General features: G+C 37.8%; 1 protein-coding gene across 2 annotated transcripts in view; it reads right to left on the minus strand.

Annotated features, from left to right (window-relative positions):
* Window positions 1–17,637, minus strand: part of TTC27 (tetratricopeptide repeat domain 27) — a 102,279-nt gene that overhangs the window by 23,368 nt on the left and 61,274 nt on the right. For both annotated transcript variants that reach the window (XM_060754004.2, XM_060754002.2), the window contains exons 11-13: window positions 11,700–11,795; window positions 9,251–9,373; window positions 4,135–4,362 (exon numbers count right to left, since the gene is read on the minus strand). In XM_060754004.2, coding sequence (XP_060609987.2) covers window positions 4,135–4,362; window positions 9,251–9,373; window positions 11,700–11,795 — 447 coding nt within the window. The remainder of the gene's footprint in view (window positions 1–4,134; window positions 4,363–9,250; window positions 9,374–11,699; window positions 11,796–17,637) is intronic.

A 17,637-nucleotide genomic window follows, 5' to 3' on the forward strand; every position in this document is an offset into this window, starting at 1 on the left:
CAGACACACACGCACACACAAAACTTGGCCCAGTAAAAAGAAATCCCCACACAGTCTCATTCCTCAAGACTGATTTAATACTATTTGTCACATAGAAATAATACAACCATTTTGAACATTGATTTCCGAAAGCAGAGCAATGCATCCCTGAGGACAAATAACCACATAAAAATCCTAGTCCAAATTCTGTAAGGTAAAAAGTGCACTCTGCCTTCAGAATGACCTGATTCAGACATAACAATTCAGGTCCTATAAAAATAATTTATAGCCCAGGAACCAGATATGTACCAACCTACTCCCGCCTCATATCTTCACTTTCTCAACTCAGGCCAGCTCTCTTGGCTAATAACTATACTTTCCTGTGGCTCTCGAGTGCAAAATAAGTTTAAGGGATCCACTCAAATAAGGAAATTAAACTCTGGAAACTGATGGCTCTGGAAACATAGTTAATTTCATGACAGAATTAAATGGCAACATTCCTAAAAGGAATGAACTGAAAACTGGAATTTTTGACTGGTTTCCAAGTGATGCATGTCTGAATCAAGTACTATATATTAATATGTTCTCTCCTCACATGTAGCCTTGTCTATTAGAAACATTTCTATAGATATGTAAAGGTATATGAACCCTTGAGAACTGTTCAACCACAGACCATTTGCAAAGAATTACTCTCTAAATGAGATGTTACTGAACAAAAGTTGTTTAATTCCAACTCCCATCACAATGTTGAATGGTCAAGCATGATGAGACCTGTGGGCCAAGCATTACAAATTCCTCAAAATGACAGCCTAAATGTCACCAGGGTTGCAGAAAAAATATATGTTTCGCTTTGTTGTTGTTGTTCATTCGTTCAGTCGTCTCCGACTCTTCGTGACCTCATGGACCAGCTCACGCCAGAGCTCCCTGTCGGCCGTCACCACCCCCAGCTCCTTCAAGGTCAGTCCAGTCACTTCAAGGATGCCATCCATCCATCTTGCCCTTGGCAGGCCCCTCTTCCTTTTGCCTTCCACTTTCCCCAGCATAATTGTCTTCTCTAGGCTTTGCTGTCTCCTCATGATGTGGCCAAAGTACTTCAACTTTGTCTCTAGTATCCTTCCTTCCAGTGAGCAGTCGGGCTTTATTTCCTGGAGGATGGACTGGTTGGATCTTCTCGGAGTCCAAGGCACTCTCAGAACTTTCCTCCAACACCACAGCTCAAAAGCATCGATCTTCCTTCGCTCAGCCTTCCCTAAGGTCCAGCTCTCACATCCGTAGGTTACTACAGGGAATACCATGGCTTTGACTATGCGGATCTTTGTTGCCAGTGTGATGTCTCTACTCTTTACGATTTTATCGAGACTGGACATTGCTCTCCTCCCAAGAAGTAAGCGTCTCCTGATTTCCTGGCCACAGTCTGCATCTGCAGTAATCTTTGCACCTAGAAATACAAAGTCTGTCATGGCCTCCACGATTTCTCCCTCTATTTTCCAGTTGTCAATCATTCTTGTTGCCATAATCTTGGTTTTTTTGATGTTTAGCTGCAACCCGGCTTTTGCGCTTTCTTCTTTCACCTTGATTAGAAGGCTCCTCAGCTCCTCCTCGCTTTCGGCCATCAGAGTGGTGTCATCTTATGTTTCGCTTAGTGTGTGTGTGTGTGTGTGTGTATATATATATGCCACCAGGGTTATTTTGATTAAGGTCATCTGGGGAGGCCCTGCTCTTGGTCCTGCCGCCATTAGAGTTGCTTTTGATGGGGACGAGAGACAGGGCGTTCTCCGTGGTGGCACCTCAGCTGTGGAACTCCCTCCATAAGGAAGTTAGATCTGCCCATTACCTCCTGACCTTTCAGAAGAAACTTAAATCCTGGTTATGGGAGGAAGCATTTGCAGAAAAGATGGATTTTATTGTTGAATATGAGATTTTATGGACTGCAATTTGGACTGATTTGGATGATGTTTTAACCTGGAGAACTGTTTTAATGTATATTCATAACCATTTTTATGTATTGTGGTATTTTATTGATGTTTAATATTGTGTCAGCATCGAATTGGTGCCTGTTGGTAGCCGTCCTGAGTCCCTCCTTGGAGGTCAAGAAGGACGTGATGCAAATGTTCTAAATAAATAAATATTATTCTTCCAGTATTTTTCAAGGTAACTTGCAAATAAACCAGGCATAGATAAGAGAGAGCTGTGGCTCATTAATATCTATTGAGAAATACAGAACTGATTTGTCTCAGGATGAGAAGTTTGAAAAGCAAGATAAAATGCTATTTACTGTATTTTTCCCCATATAAACATCTCTAAAAAATGTGGTGTGTCTTAGAATAGTGGGTGCTTTTTGATATAAATAAAGTTTTGTTGTTGGTGGTGGAACTGAAATTAGTGTGCATCTTATAATTGATGGTGCCTTAGAATGGAAGAAATTCTGTAGAAAAAGAGTGAAGCCATCTGTGCCTCTGTTCACTTAGAGGCAGACCTGGGTGATTCTATGAACACACCATGAAAAAAAGTATGCTACCACAGAATGGCAGGATGTATGTTTAAGTCATTTTGTGCTTCTCCGAGGGAGGGCTTTAGAAGGCCCAGCAGTGAAATAATTGCAAAGAAAAACTGGAGTGAGAGAAACCATGACTTCCGTAGCAATTATGCCGCCTGGAATGGAATCTGGCAAATCACTCACAACTGCAATATATCAGAAGTCCTTGCATAATCACTAAATGCAGAGAGATGTTTCTGACAGAAAGCGATTGCCCTGTATCTCAGTTCTGTACATAAAGGAGTGTTGTCTGCAACGTTTTTTTTTAAAATATGCTCAAATGAAACAGATTTTATTATGTAATCTTGTGAAATAAATGGTTCACATTTTTGTGTTCTTGATTAATAAAATATATTTTTACAGCTTCTTGTAATGAAGTTAGAGAGGAAAACTTTCCAGCAGGAAAAATATAATGGTTGGGGATATTTAAAGTGAGTGCTAATATTGGACCTACAATTGTCTCTCTTTTTTTAAAAAATATGCGTACTCTGACCTCTGAAGCACAAAAGAAGCCAAGTCTTGCAGAGCTTCATAATATATGAAGGTACAGGGTGGAATATATATTCCTAAAAGTAAAAGCACACAACTTTTACTGTATTGTGTTATTCTGTATGTTTCACATGCATTAGTAGACTTGTCAGTCCCATTTTTTCCAATCACTTTGGATTTCAGAAATTGATCTCAGGGTTTTGCATCCCTCGTTGTATTAAGTGTTAGCCAGAGGATTGTAACTGTGTCTGCATACGAAAACATGCCTTCCAACTCTACTTTGTTCTCCCTTACTCCACAAGCATATTCCTATATCCAGGGCATTTTAAAGTAACAGTTGTGTGTTCAAATGGGGACTAAAAACCTAGCTTAATGGACATTTGTAGAGACAAATCGTGTCAGAAGCAAATTGGTTGCATCTGGTGTGTGAGAGAATTGGCCATCTGCAAGGGCATCGCCCAGATTTTTTTACCATCCTGTGGGAAGCTTTTCTCATGCCCCTGCATGGGCAGCTGGGGCTGACAGATGGGAGCTCACCCTATTTCGCAGATTTGAAGCACTGACCTTCAGGTCTTCAGGTCAGCAGTTCAGCCAGCACAAGGGTTTAACCCATTGACTATTGGGTTAAACCCACATATAACTAAGAACAAAAATTTAAACGAGAAATTAATGGACTAATACTAGGAGATAATGTGAGCAAATGTGTTTACAATTTTTTTGTTTACACCTGAATGTTTTTTTAAAAAATCATTTTCACTTCAGTCCAAGAAAGGACTTCCCCTCACAAATCATTTGAATGAGAAAATGGACACTCAGCTACAATTTCATTGAAATGTTATAACTACCTCAACACACACAAAAAAAGAGATTTAAATCACTTTCCCCAACCTAATAAAATCTAGAGATTGAAGGGGGATAGTGGAAGTGAAAATAAAATTATTTCCTATCCAACTGAACATTTCTCTATCATTATTAGCTTTGGGGGAAAGAGTTGGAAACCAGTCAGAGGATGGGATTCTGCTGGCTTCAGGAGCTGCACAGAGAACAGCCAAATCCCAATAACTAAAGTTTGAGCATTCCTGCCTTATAAAATTATCATTAAAAATCCAAATATGTTTTACCAACTTTACCTGCATAGGGTTAATGCTCACTGAGCGTTCAAAGCATTCTACACAGTCCTTAAATTTCCTGTTGCGAAGATGAAGAAGGCCTTTGGAGCGCTGGGCCCTTGCACTGCGGTGATTGGACAGTTCCCAGGCTTTGTCATAATAAAAGTGGTCCTTAAGGACATCCCCAAGCAAACAATACAATCCTGGTGTTTCTTTTTTCTCGAGCTCTTGCCTCAAAATTTCTTCTGCCTATGGAAAGGAAACATGAAAGGCAATGTTCTGAGACAGGATGATTCAGTCAGCAGATAACCCATGACCTTCACTGTCAAATACATACACAGTTTTTAGGCTCATTGGTGGAAGTAGTATATCAAGATCCAGTTTTACTTATATTGGTTTTGGAAATATTTGTCTTCCATTTTATTAGGAGTTGGAAATGTCACAGTTGCATTCTTTGTCTATCCTGGCCGCAGATGTGGAAATGCTTAAAGAAACTGTGTTCATTAGATCCTTTGTGCAAACTACTCTGAGCTATTTGTCCGCGACAAGATCATTGTAGTTTGTCTGTCATTCCTTAGAGACTTCCCCCAGTAATAGTACTACATGCTTGCCCTATTTTCAGCTGCTCCTAACCACTGGGTAAGCTCATTTCTGACAGGGCAACATGGAGAGCTGGACCCTGCATCTACCATGTGGGCAGTGTAATGGGCTACAGTACAAGGAGCACCATCTCTACTGCTGAAAAGACCCACAACTGGAAGATGACTACAGAGTCCCATTGGAGGAGCTGCGGATTCCTAGAGAGGTATCATCTCAGTTAAAAAATAAAAGGTTTTTTTATTTGCGGTATTCTAGGTGTGATCAAACGCTACATGAGGCATGTACATATGTAATTTAAGTGTTCTAGCTCCACCTACACCAGATCTGCTGGGGATTTATATAAAGACTGATCTAACATTCAATGGGTCTACACTAGTTGGGACTAACTGCTGGATTTAGTCTCATTTCCCTCAGGATCTACAATTGACAAACCATTGAGCTTGTTTCTTAAATCTTCAGTATGCAGTCTGGTATTGGCACAACACATTAAAATTACTACTAGTGTGCATGAGATATATATTCTCTTCTTCCTTTATCTAAATAATTTTCACACTAAACCTGCAGAAATTAATATAGATGTGCTCTGAGAATTTCTTTGAGAGAAAACTATCAATATGAACATGATTAGGAAAAAGCAGTTATGCTATGCAAACTGTTGCCCTCCAAGTCATAAACAATATATTGTATTTTAATACCCAGGGTATCTTTTGAAGAACTTGAAAACTCTGGAATCAAGAATTACAAGGAAAACTGGGGACCTACTGTACTTTGCACTCTATTTTGAATAAGGTGTTTGTATAATAGCAGTGTTTGATGCATCTGCACTACCGTGTCTGCTCTACTGCCTGATGGGAGCAATATTCTGATAACCTAGGCATTTAAATAGTAATGCTAAAAACTCAGAATACTCAAAGCACTCATTTTAACAACAATTCTGAATATTTTCACTTCGACTCAAGGAATGAACATATGTAGCCTTTCAGATGTTGACTAATATATTAATGCTGGTCCAACAATATTGACAAGGGCATGTATTCCTCACTCCTGCTTTATTTAGTTAGTCCCATGATGCACAGCAGTACGCTAACCAATGAAAAATCATTTACAGAACCTACAGGGGTTTTTTTTTTTCTTCAAATAATGATAAAAAGAGAACTTAAAACGGAAGCTCTTCATTCCATAAAGCTCCTCTGGCTAAGCAGAAATTAAATTGCCCTTCAGCTTACAGATAAAGTGCTCCCATTTGTGTTTCAAATGGAACTTAAAACTTTGTTTTCAGTATTCTATGGTCTTATCACCCATTTAGCTAAATGCATTTTCAAAGCATTGTGCAAACATCAATTATGAAATATTTTTTATCCTCCTTATCACTTTTTCCAAATACTACTTTCCTATCTATTTTTGGCTAGTAGGCAGTGAATCTCTCCAAGCAGTAATGAATTCCTAACATGCAGAAAAATATTGGCTTCAATTTTCCTTTTCAACAGGATTATCATACTGGCAAAAGTATCACTTTGGCACAAGTGAAAAGACAACAGCATTTGGCTCTAAGATACATAGCCATTGGTTTATAATTACCAGATTTAAGTATTTACAAAGCACAGAAAGCCATGAAAAGTGATTAATACCATGAAATTAGATTTCCACCCAAAATACTAGTCTGTATTATCTGCATTTTCTATAGACAGAGTAAAACAAGGAAAAAAGCCAGAAAAGGAAAATGCATTTCTGAAAAAGGGACTTCACCATGGAATTTAATTATCTTGGTCTCTTATTAATGACTATAAAACAAAAATAACAGAATGGTCCTAGCTTTTAGGGATCAAGCACCCTACTCATGATGGTAAAACTTCTTTTACAGAATGGCTGTAACTCAATTGACACAAGTTTAAAGAAAATTAATGACATTGGGAAAAGAACACTGCTCTGTTCTCTAAAACATTAGAACTGCAAACAGTGCATAAGGCAGACTGACACAAATTCTAGACACAAGAAGTAACAGGCTCTTGGAACCGAGAAGAATCACTTAATGTTTAAAATACACACGGCCATATCCTTTTGTTCTTCAGAGAACAAATATGTAGATACAGATGGAAATAAATTAATAATTGTAGGCACTGAATGGGTTCCCCAGAATCTATCCAATCTGGTTTTTAAGATGGCTTCAACTCACAAATGTTTCCATATTCTCATTAACAAGTGCTTTTCTGTGATGTTTTACAGACCCTCAAGAGTGTGGCCAAAACACTTGGGCTGCTGTAAAAGACTCTTTGTTTTTCTCTCTCTTGAGGGAATTCGGAGTAAGTGGTAGACTCAAATGCATACAGCAACAGCAGCCTAACAATTCCAAATCAATTCTTCAAGCACTCGTTCTTTGGGTTTATTTGTTTCCAAAGAATCAAAAGATTTGAACTTGTAGATCCTAGGCTTGTCATCTTCAGTAGTTCATTACCTTTGTGACAGTGACTTCCAAAAGGTTCTGCTAATATGCCTATCTATTTTGAAAGTGGCACAGGAAAATACAGCAGCTCAGTAAACTAACAACCACTCTGCACCTTTGAAGTATCTGGGATAGATGATTTAAAGACTACTTTAGTGCTGATGGTCTAATAATTCAGATTTAATACCTGTAAGAATGATCAAAACATATATTAATCTTCACTACTTTTCCAATCACAAAGCTGTCTACAAACTAAACTGATTCAGGAATATTGTATCCCACAGGTTGATGGCATTTGTAATCCAAATATTCCTTTATGAATCCTACTTTGCTATTATTATATACAGTGACCCCTTCATATTTGTTATATTTGCAGTTTTGATTTTTGCAGATTTGATTATTTATGGATTTAATTTAAAAGGTGTACTTCCAGAACAGTGGTTCTCACCATGTGGGTCCCCAGATGCGTTGGCCTTCAACTCCCAGAAATCCTAACAGTTGGTAAACTGGCTGGGATTTCTGGGAGTTGTAGGCCAAAACACCTGGGGACTCACAGGTTGAGGAACTCACAGGTTCTTCTAGAGATCTAGAGGAATCTCTAGATCCTCCAATATGATTCTATGGTCAGCTCCTGGCAGAAGCTGACCACAGAGTTATGTTGGATGATCTAGAAATTCCTAGAAAGGTGTTGGCTCAGATAAAAATGGCTATTAATTCACAATTTTCTCTTTGTTGGGGATCCTGTGCCCCTAACCCTAGCAAATGTATAGAGCTGAGTGTAATTAACTCTGAAAACAATTTGTAGATAATTAAAATATTGTCCCTCATAGTAAATCAAGGAATCAGACTATATTTGGACATTATAGCAGTCAAAGTAATTAAATTCTCAGATCTATAGTTACTCACATTATTAACTTGACCAATTTTTTAAAGTGGCATAAGCGGTGATGTAATGTATGATAATACATGAAACACTATCTCATATATAATGTCACAGCAGTAATACACACATGGAATATCCCTTACCTAACATGCTTGGGACCAGAAGTTTTATGGATTTGGAGGTTTATTGGATTTTAGAATACTTGTATTTACATATACATATATAGTGAAACATCTTGGAGATGGGAACTGAGTTCAGAACTGCCCCCTCCCTCATGACGTTCAGGAAACTAACAAAGACCTGGTTGTGGAACGCGGCATTTGACAACTGATTTAATTCTTTGCCCACATGAAAGGAGGATGATGAATGGGATTGTGATGGAGTTGGACGATTTGGCTCTTTTAACTGTGATGATAATGTTTTAATGTGTATAGTGCTGATATTTTAATCATGTTATGAAGTGGCATTGTGTTGTTATTGTATATTCTTTGTATGTTAACATATGTTGTGAACCGGTCCGAATCCCTCTTTGAAGGTGAGAGGATCGGTATATAAAACCTCGAAATAAATAAATAAATAAAACTAAAGCCAAACATGAAATTAATTTAAAGTGCATTATACACACACATAGCCTAAATGTAGTAATATAGATTAAAAAAAATAATATAGTGCATGAAACAAAGTGTGTCCACACTGAGCCAGCAGAAAGCAAAGGTGTCACTATCTCTGCTATTCATGTGGATGATTTTAGGGATGTTCAGCAGGTAACTCAGTTGTGGTGAAAGTTTGAAGCTCCCATAAATTTGGAAAAACTACATATTTGCATCAAATATCTAAGCATATAATTGTGTTCATAACAGAATTTGAATACTGCCAGAACATGCATATTGCTGGGAATGAAGTTTGTTGCAAATGCTGCCTTCCAACACTGGAAATTAGGATATGACTTCAAAATTGGATTCTGGGTGGAGAATGTGGGAATTAAATGTCAGCCAAAACAAAACATACAACAAATGCAATGCCTTGGAGAACCACAATTAAATCTGAAAACCATTTACTAAAACCTCCAGTAGCCTCTCCCTTTCACTGTGTCTCTCATTTTTTCCTTTTTTTCATACCCTCCGCACTGTGGGGTACAATGGCACAAATACTGTACATGTCACATGATTTGTACATGTCACATGATTTGTGACTGTACAACAGAAGCACTCTACCTTCCCATGCTGTCCTGATCTCTCATAGCAGATAACTACATCTTCCCACATTTCAAGTTTCTCAAAGATCTGTAGAGCCGAACTGGTACATCCGAGGTCAAAAAGTAAGCCTGCAAGCTGACGCTGCAAAGGAAAATATTAGGAAAAGAAAATCAAATTATACTTTTTTCTTCTGAAAAAAAAAACCAAAAACCTTTTTAAAGTGCTGATGAGAACATTAGATGGAAAATAGGTCATCTTAAGATCGGTTATGAAATACGTATGTTTGGGGGGGGGGGGGCAACACAAAAATCTACTGAAAATAAAGGTTTTGGCTTAACACCTACTGTAGGCATAAAGAGAGAAAAATATGGCCTTTTGATGAAGAATTTTACTAATTTGAGATTTTCTGTATTATTTTGTGTGTTTCTTCAGAGATGCTTGGCTTTGAAAAGTCCCATATTGTCTTAAATGTAGCTGTATATAGCCAGATCTGGTAGCTACTAAGGCATAGCTATCTAGTCATGTTTTGCCATTATAACCTGAAAGATATTTGTGTTGCTGGAGGGTTTATTCCCTGAAAATAGGGATATATCTTACTTTGTGTGACACAAATCATGTGACATGAGCAAGGATAGTATCCTGCCTCCAAAGCTGTCTCAAGCCACACAAGTGCCACAGGAGTTATTGTAGGGGCATGCTTAATTTTAGTTGTTAGGAAGATAAATTATAAGTGCAATTGCCATATATACATCATGTGACTCACAAGATCTCAGGAAGGAACAATTGTAAAGAAATGGGGCCATTAAAAATCCATCTGTGCTAAATGAATTAATTTAATATGTGAAATAAAGGCATCAAACACTTTCATGATGAAGCTGAGTAAAAGGCTGGGATACTTAAAGTGAAGATGATGATGATGATTATTATAACTGCACCCACGTTTTCCTCAGGACTCAGACTCAAAGCAGAGAACACTTAAAAATCAATACAATATGAAAACCTATAAAAGACAAATACTAAATTGGACACAACTATGGAAGTAAGATTGTGCATATGTATATGTAAACTAAATCTTGCATGAAACAGTAAATGTAATAATACAATGAAGTCATCTTCCAATTATATATTAATGGCTGGACCACTTACTGTTTAATAATATTAACATCGATTAATATTTAGTAATTATAATATAACGTATTTGTTACCTTATACCTAATATAATGGAACCCGTTAAATTACCTACCTAGGAATACAGACTTAATAAGTTCAAAAATGAACTTTATCAAGACACTTAGAAACATCATGCATTTGTGATTTCACTAGCCTAGGCATGGCGGGTTAAATTGCTGATTGTTAAAACTGACAGCCGAGAATGAGATCAACATGGTGAACCTAAGTAGGTCAGCTTCTCTGGCCTAAATTATCTCCAGCTGACCTGCCATACTGCATGCACAACATCTAGAAGCAATGCAGCTGATGCAAGACTTAACCAGGACCAGGGAAGAGTCAAGGGCAAGAGAGAAGGAAACAGGCTGGCTGACAAAAATAGGATTCAGGAGACAGAACAAGCAAAAGAATGAGTAGGTCTGGAGCAGAGCCAAGAGGCTCAACATGGGAAATGCTGACAGGCTTATAGCACGGTCTTTTCCTGTTTCCTTTTACGTGGGCTTTTGGGAGACCCAAGTGAAAGTGAAGAGAGATACATGTGGACTCAGGAGAGTTTGAATTCCTAGAAAGGGCAGAGCTGAGGACATATGATTCTTGACAGTAACTGATCACACATTATTTATTATTAATGATTTCTAGCCTAAGTATGGCAAAAACATTATGGGATGCTATACTATCCAGGATAACGTTGCAACCACTATCATTAACAAATCACCACTTACTGGGACTCAGAATATTGGTCTGGCCTGAAATAAAAGCTAGCCAACAAGAAATGAAAACCATACTGAGTTTTGTGAATGAGAATTGCTTTTGAAAGGAAAGCTGGGGGGAAGTCATAGGGAAAAATGGTTTCTATTATGTCAGAAAAAAACAGACGGGGAATCTAAGTTTTAAGCTAAAAAAATGATGCACTGACATCCACCATTTCATATTAACCTAGATTTCAAACTTCTATGTTTGTGGCTATATGTGTCATCACTCAATAATCTTGTTAACATGCCTTTTAAAATAATTCTGGACCACGAATTCTTAAACACATATTGAAACAAAAGGATACTAAATATTTGTCTTATACTATAAACTGAGTAAGCAGTTCTATTTTAAGGGTTCATATAAATGATTTAACACTGCAAGGGAAACTGGAAGAGATGGCAGAATGGTAACACTGAAAGGAATATCTTAACAGTCTCAATGCTATCCAAAGAAGAAGAAATTCTGCACTGTCTCATCACAAACTGAGTTGCTAAAAATCAATGGCATATGAAGTCTATCAACAAAGTAATGTGTCAGTTACTTGTACCTGTATAGCCCAGTGGGGAGGAACTTGGCAGCTGTAGAAAAGTTTCATGCGCTCACAAATGGATGTTTTCTTGTCTTCAAACTGGTCTGTAAGAGCCTGTAAATATAAAACATTGCATATAAAAAGAAATATATAACTCTGCTTAACAGTATTTAAGAATCTGTCTAAGAATGAATTAAAACTATAACAACAGAATTAAGTTAGAACTAATAAGGCTGCATTCTTAAAAATAATTATGGAGAAAGTCTGACTAAATATAGTCTAAGGAAATATGCATCTACCATATATACTTGTGTATTCAACCCCATGTATAAACAGTTCAGGTCCAACTTATTTATCTGACCGCATCTCCTCGTACCAACCTGCCCGATCCCTAACATCATCAGGGGAGGCCCTACTCCTGCTCATGAAACATGAACAAACGGAACTAGAAATCCCTTGACTTGGCCATAGATCTTTACTCAACACCAATGTTTCCTGGACTAATGGGCCAATCTGCTGGGCTACCTAATATAGAGAGAAAATCATGCCTTCACCCCTGGAAACCTGTTAAAGATTTCTTGTCTAATAAGCATCTTGACCTTCGTACTCTCTCTTGAAAAGCCCTATGCTGACGGAATGGAAATCTCCTATCGAACTGCTCATTAGACTGTCCACCTAGAGCTTTATTATCATCCTCTGAACTAAGATCTTCTCCTGACCTTGCTTCCCTAGACACATTTGAGGCACTAAAGTGTGTGTTGGCCAGTGTAATACATGGAACTTCCATGCATAATTTGTTAGCATGAAATAAGAGTGAAAACTTTGGCATGTCTGTTCCCTGATGAGTCATAGGACAAGACTAATCCATGGCTTATTAGGGGAGAGAAAAGCCAGAATAGCTCATCCATCATGCCACAGATATGTTATATTTTTATTAAGTCTTTTCAACATGTTGATATCTGGCAGCAATCTAACCTTAGTTTCTTGACTATGATTTATTTGCCAGTGTTCTATTCAGACTAGTCGACATAGCCATGTTTCAGGAGTACAGAACTTCCAATGTGACCTGGCCTACATAACCAATGTAAGTAGACTATGGGCGGATCTACAATGACCCATTATCTGGGGACAATCCGACATGAATATTTATTGGGCAAAGTTGACTGTTATGGATATAATCATGTCCTTTGGAATGTCTACGTGGAGAAAGTCTTAGCCAATGTATTCAGGGAGACCCCATTTAATTTTTTCCTGGACCCAACTTGACAATTGATCCATATAATTTTCTTACCGTGCATAGGTTCCCCCCTGCCCAAGCTCTAACTAGGATATCTCCTGAATTTTATGCTGAATTTCTTGAACAAAACTGCAAACTCTTTTATACCTGAGATTTAACTGTTGTGCACAAAATCTGCAAATGAAGGTGAACATTCTCCCTAGCTTTAAATAGATATTGGCTACAACACTACTGTAGCTTGATTTAACTAATGCTATTGAGATGTATAAGGAATGTTCTTGCATTCAGTTGACTAAAGATCATCATCATTTGATAACTAGAAACAACTTTATGATAATAACACTGTACCAACGGATGGGTTATTACAAGCTGAAATCCCTTTACCAAAACTAGGTAACAACTGTATTCACTTTATCTGCAGTTATAAATTACAATACATCTGAGAAAAGATTAAAGGTTCCCTTGGCATAATGAATGCAATCAACCCGAGTGCCTCTTGCAATGTACATATGAAATACTTTCAAGAGTGTCCTGGGAACAGCACATCTGTTATAGAAAAATATGCCAGCAATGTCAAAATAATACTCCTTTGTAGATGGGTGGATCCAATGATATCTGCAATGATTGCAAATCAAGATTAGAAGGCTACGTGTATGTGTTTATATGTGCTGGGAGAGAAGATTTCATTTAACAGACTGACTCAAAGATATGGCCACCCCTTTCAAAGAAACGTTTACCAGTATTGCCACTTTTCCTGGATGCCCACAGAGGTCCTTCCAAGGGGAACTAGCATGTGTTGAAGGATGGGGCCTGGGATTGAAGCAATCCAAATAATATTTGGCTTTGCCAAAATATCAACAAGTAACTAGAAGTGCAGCTCAGGAGAGGAGAACGAATGATGGGGATGTCAATGCTGCCTCACAGAGAACACATCCTTTCATACCCTTCCACCTCTTTCTCTCATAGGCCCCTGTGTTACATGATCCAACAGTGTGATGCAGCAGCTAAAAAAGCCAATGGGATTTTGGGCTGCATCAAAAGGAGTATAGTATTTAGATCAGGCATCCTCAAACTGCAGCCCTCCAGCTATTTGCGTCTCCTACTCCCAGAAACCCTCGTCAGCTTGTACAATGGTCAGGAATACTGGGAGTTGGAGGCCCAAACAACTGGAGGGATACAGTTTGAGAATGCCTTGTCTAGTTCAAGGGAGGTAATGGTTATTTGATCAAACCTCAACCGGAATACTGTGTTCAATTCTGAATCCCTCAAGACAGGCATGTAGCTGGGGGGGGGGAGGGGTCTTGGGGGGCTTCAGCCCCCCCCCCGAAATTCTGATGGTGGTCCGCGAGAAGGCCTTACTGGTACATTATTTAAACTGTTATGTTTACTCATATCATGATCTGATCACCATGCTCAATATATCCCATATGCATGGGGGTATTGGGGTAACGATACAAAAGATTTGCTAGGGTAGACCCTCTTTCACTCAAACTCAGCCCCCCCACCCAAACAAAATCCTGGCTACGGGCCTGCCTCAAGAGATATATTAACATGCTGGAATGTGTCCAGAGGAGACCATGCCCTATGAGGAGTGACTTAAATAGTTGGGTATGTTAGTCTGCACAAGAGAATGTTGAGAAGAGACATGATCACCATGTTTACATATTTTAAATGATGTTGTAAGGAAGGGGGGGAGGATTGTTTTTTGCTGTGCTGGAAACTAGGTCTCAGAGCAATGGGTTCAAATTACAGGAAAGAAGATTCCACCTGAATATTGGGGAAAAACTTTCTGATTGTAAGAGCTGTTTAGCAGTGGAACACTCAGCCTCAGAGTGTGGTGGAAGCTCCTTCCTTGGAGGCTTTTAAGCAGAAGCTGGATGGCCATCTGTTGGGGGTACTTTGTGCTTTTCCTGTATGGACTGAATGGTCCATGTGGTCACTTCCAACTCTATGGTTTTATTATTCTATGACTACAATAGAAAAGAGTATGGACATTGCCTAAAATAGATCACACAATTGCTTGATCAAAGCTACCATCTTATCACATGGAAATAATCCTTACTAGGCAGAGAATATGTGTTCATTACACACAAAAAAGGTTATAAAATTACATTCTCATTCATATTACATGTAATCCTCAGCTTTAACTTATCTTCATTCTTACCCCCCCCCCACACACACACACACTTATACTTTTCCTTATATACAGACTTATTCAATGATCTTCTTTCCTCTCTCAACTAAATATCCACATTTTAATGAACTAGGTTGAGAGTATATTTCTACATCAAAGGAGGAAGAAAAATAGAATCATATCTGTTGAATTAATAGGCAAGAATGCATAACATTTTGGAGTACAGATAATATTAGAGTGGGTGGCCCATAACATAACACAAATAAGACGCCTAAAATGAAAATACTGCAACATTCAGCACAGATGGAAAGGTGAACAAAAGTGCAGGCATTCCACACAAACATTATGCATATTGTCTGCAGGGAGGACTCAAACTAAAGCATTGCTTTTTCTTGTTTTCCAGTCTTCAAGGAGATGTCCAACATATGTCCTCAGCATTAATTCTTCATAGCGTCAGCTATAGCATTTAGATGTGAACTAGCAGAGAATGTTCTTCCAAGATCACCAGTGCTATTCAATAAATCAGATGAGCTAATTGTATTTGCTGCTTTCACAATAGCATTTGGTAAAATGAAGACCACCGAAGACCATTCAGCCCTGTAGTGTTAATGACACAGACCACTTACTAGGAAATGGAAATAAATAGAAGAGGCCAGAACTTTTCAAAACACTCCATGTTAAGGTGTGGTGGGGAAGATTTTCTAAACACAGCAGCCCAATTAGATTTTCTCAGCCCACTTAACTACAACCACCTTTATACTCAGAATGGTCCACATATACAATATAAACTATACTCAGCTGCTAAAGGCTACAGTGTCTTGTGTAAGGCCGCCCTGAGTCCCCTTGTGGGGAGAAGGGCGGGATAGAAATGTAAATAATAATAATAATAATAAAAACAAAATGTAAACACATGCCTATATATGCTTTGACTTTCTTTTTTATTATAAATAAGTTTTTATTTTGTTTTCAAAAAAGAGGAAAAAATAACTCAAATAAACAATTAAAAAAATAAAAAGAAGGCAAAGATGGGAAACATCACAGGCTGTAGTATGTGAGTTACAGAGCCATGTTAGTTAAATAGTTTTACACATGAGTTTATTGTATCGTCAAAGACACAGAGGAAGAGGAAGGGTCATTATAAATATACTTTAGTATAAGGAGGAAGTGAAGTAAGATGAAAAATGTTACAACTATGACATCTTTTCTAACAAGAGTAACAGATGATCTTTCAGGATCTGGTTGATTTCTTATATATTGTCCCTTCTCTCTTCTCTTCCAATTCTGTGTAGTATTCCTTCTGCTTATTTTATCCATTAACTAATTGAAACTTTATTTTTTCTACTCTCGATGGCAGTGAACTATATACATATCTTAAAGTCAATCTTTTTTTTTTAGTATATTAGCAATATAAGTGTAAATATTTATTATAATTATCTATCATCCACATAGGGTCTACAAATAATAAATCTTCTTATACAAATGTATATATCTATAGTATCAACCTTCTTGAAGTTATACACTTTTCCACTTTAATTCAGAAATATTAACCCATCCATTTTTAAAAACTTTTTTGCTTTTAGATTATTTATTTATTTATTTATTTATTCAGAGCACTTGTACCCCACAATTGTCAACCCCCTGGGAGTTATATAGCTTATATACCCCCTCAATGGACTGTCACCTTGTTGTGGTGAGGGGGCTTGCGCGTTCCAATGAACCTGTGGGCACAACGACTGGAGTCGTGCACTCCCAGGAGTGGCCGTGGGGGAGGTTCCAGACCAAGCACAGTCCTAAGACCCAAAGACCTCAACGGCGGAGCAGGCAGAGGATAACATGGTACATGTTACAACGGCTGTGAAGGCAGAAGAAGGCTGCAACAGGCATATAGCAGGGTTGGGAAGACAATAGCTCTATAAACAAGCACCTTGGTATCCCTACGGATGTCCCAACACTCAAACACTCTGCTTCATTTGGAAAAACGCTGCGTTCGCATTCATCTGGTGTTGGTGTTCTTTGTTGCTTCCATAGTTTTGCATATTCAATTCTTGCTGCTGTAGTAATTTACAGGAAGATCCTTTCCAGTTGTTTTGGGATTTGCTTGTGTAAATGTCTCAAAATGTTTCTGGTTTCATTGTTATTTTGTTTTTAATTATGTTTTCAATATCAGTATGCACTTTTATCCAGAAGGCTTTTATTCTTTGGGCAAGACCACCACATATAATGAAAGGTTCCAGTCATTTGTTCACATTTCCAGCATAAATCTAATCGAGAGTTTGCTGGAGTTTTGTACCATCTGTAGATCAGTTTGTAAAAAAAAAAATCCCTAACAGAGTCGCTTCATGTAACTTGTAATCTTTTCTTCTAAAGTTCCTCCCATTCTCAATTTATTGCTTGCCCTATGTTTTTTGCCATTGGATTATGGGGTCTTTTATTGGTTCATCAATTGTATATTATTTTACAAGGTACTGATATATTTTCCAATTTTGTTTGTTTTTTTATTGTCGTAATATATTCAATTGATTCTCCAATTCTTGTATACCTTTTTTTGTCTGAGTGGAATTTTGTAAATTTTTCATTTTAATTCT

Source organism: Anolis sagrei, chromosome 1, assembly GCF_037176765.1.
Source record: "Anolis sagrei isolate rAnoSag1 chromosome 1, rAnoSag1.mat, whole genome shotgun sequence".
In the NCBI taxonomy this organism is placed as follows: Eukaryota; Metazoa; Chordata; class Lepidosauria; order Squamata; family Dactyloidae; genus Anolis; species Anolis sagrei.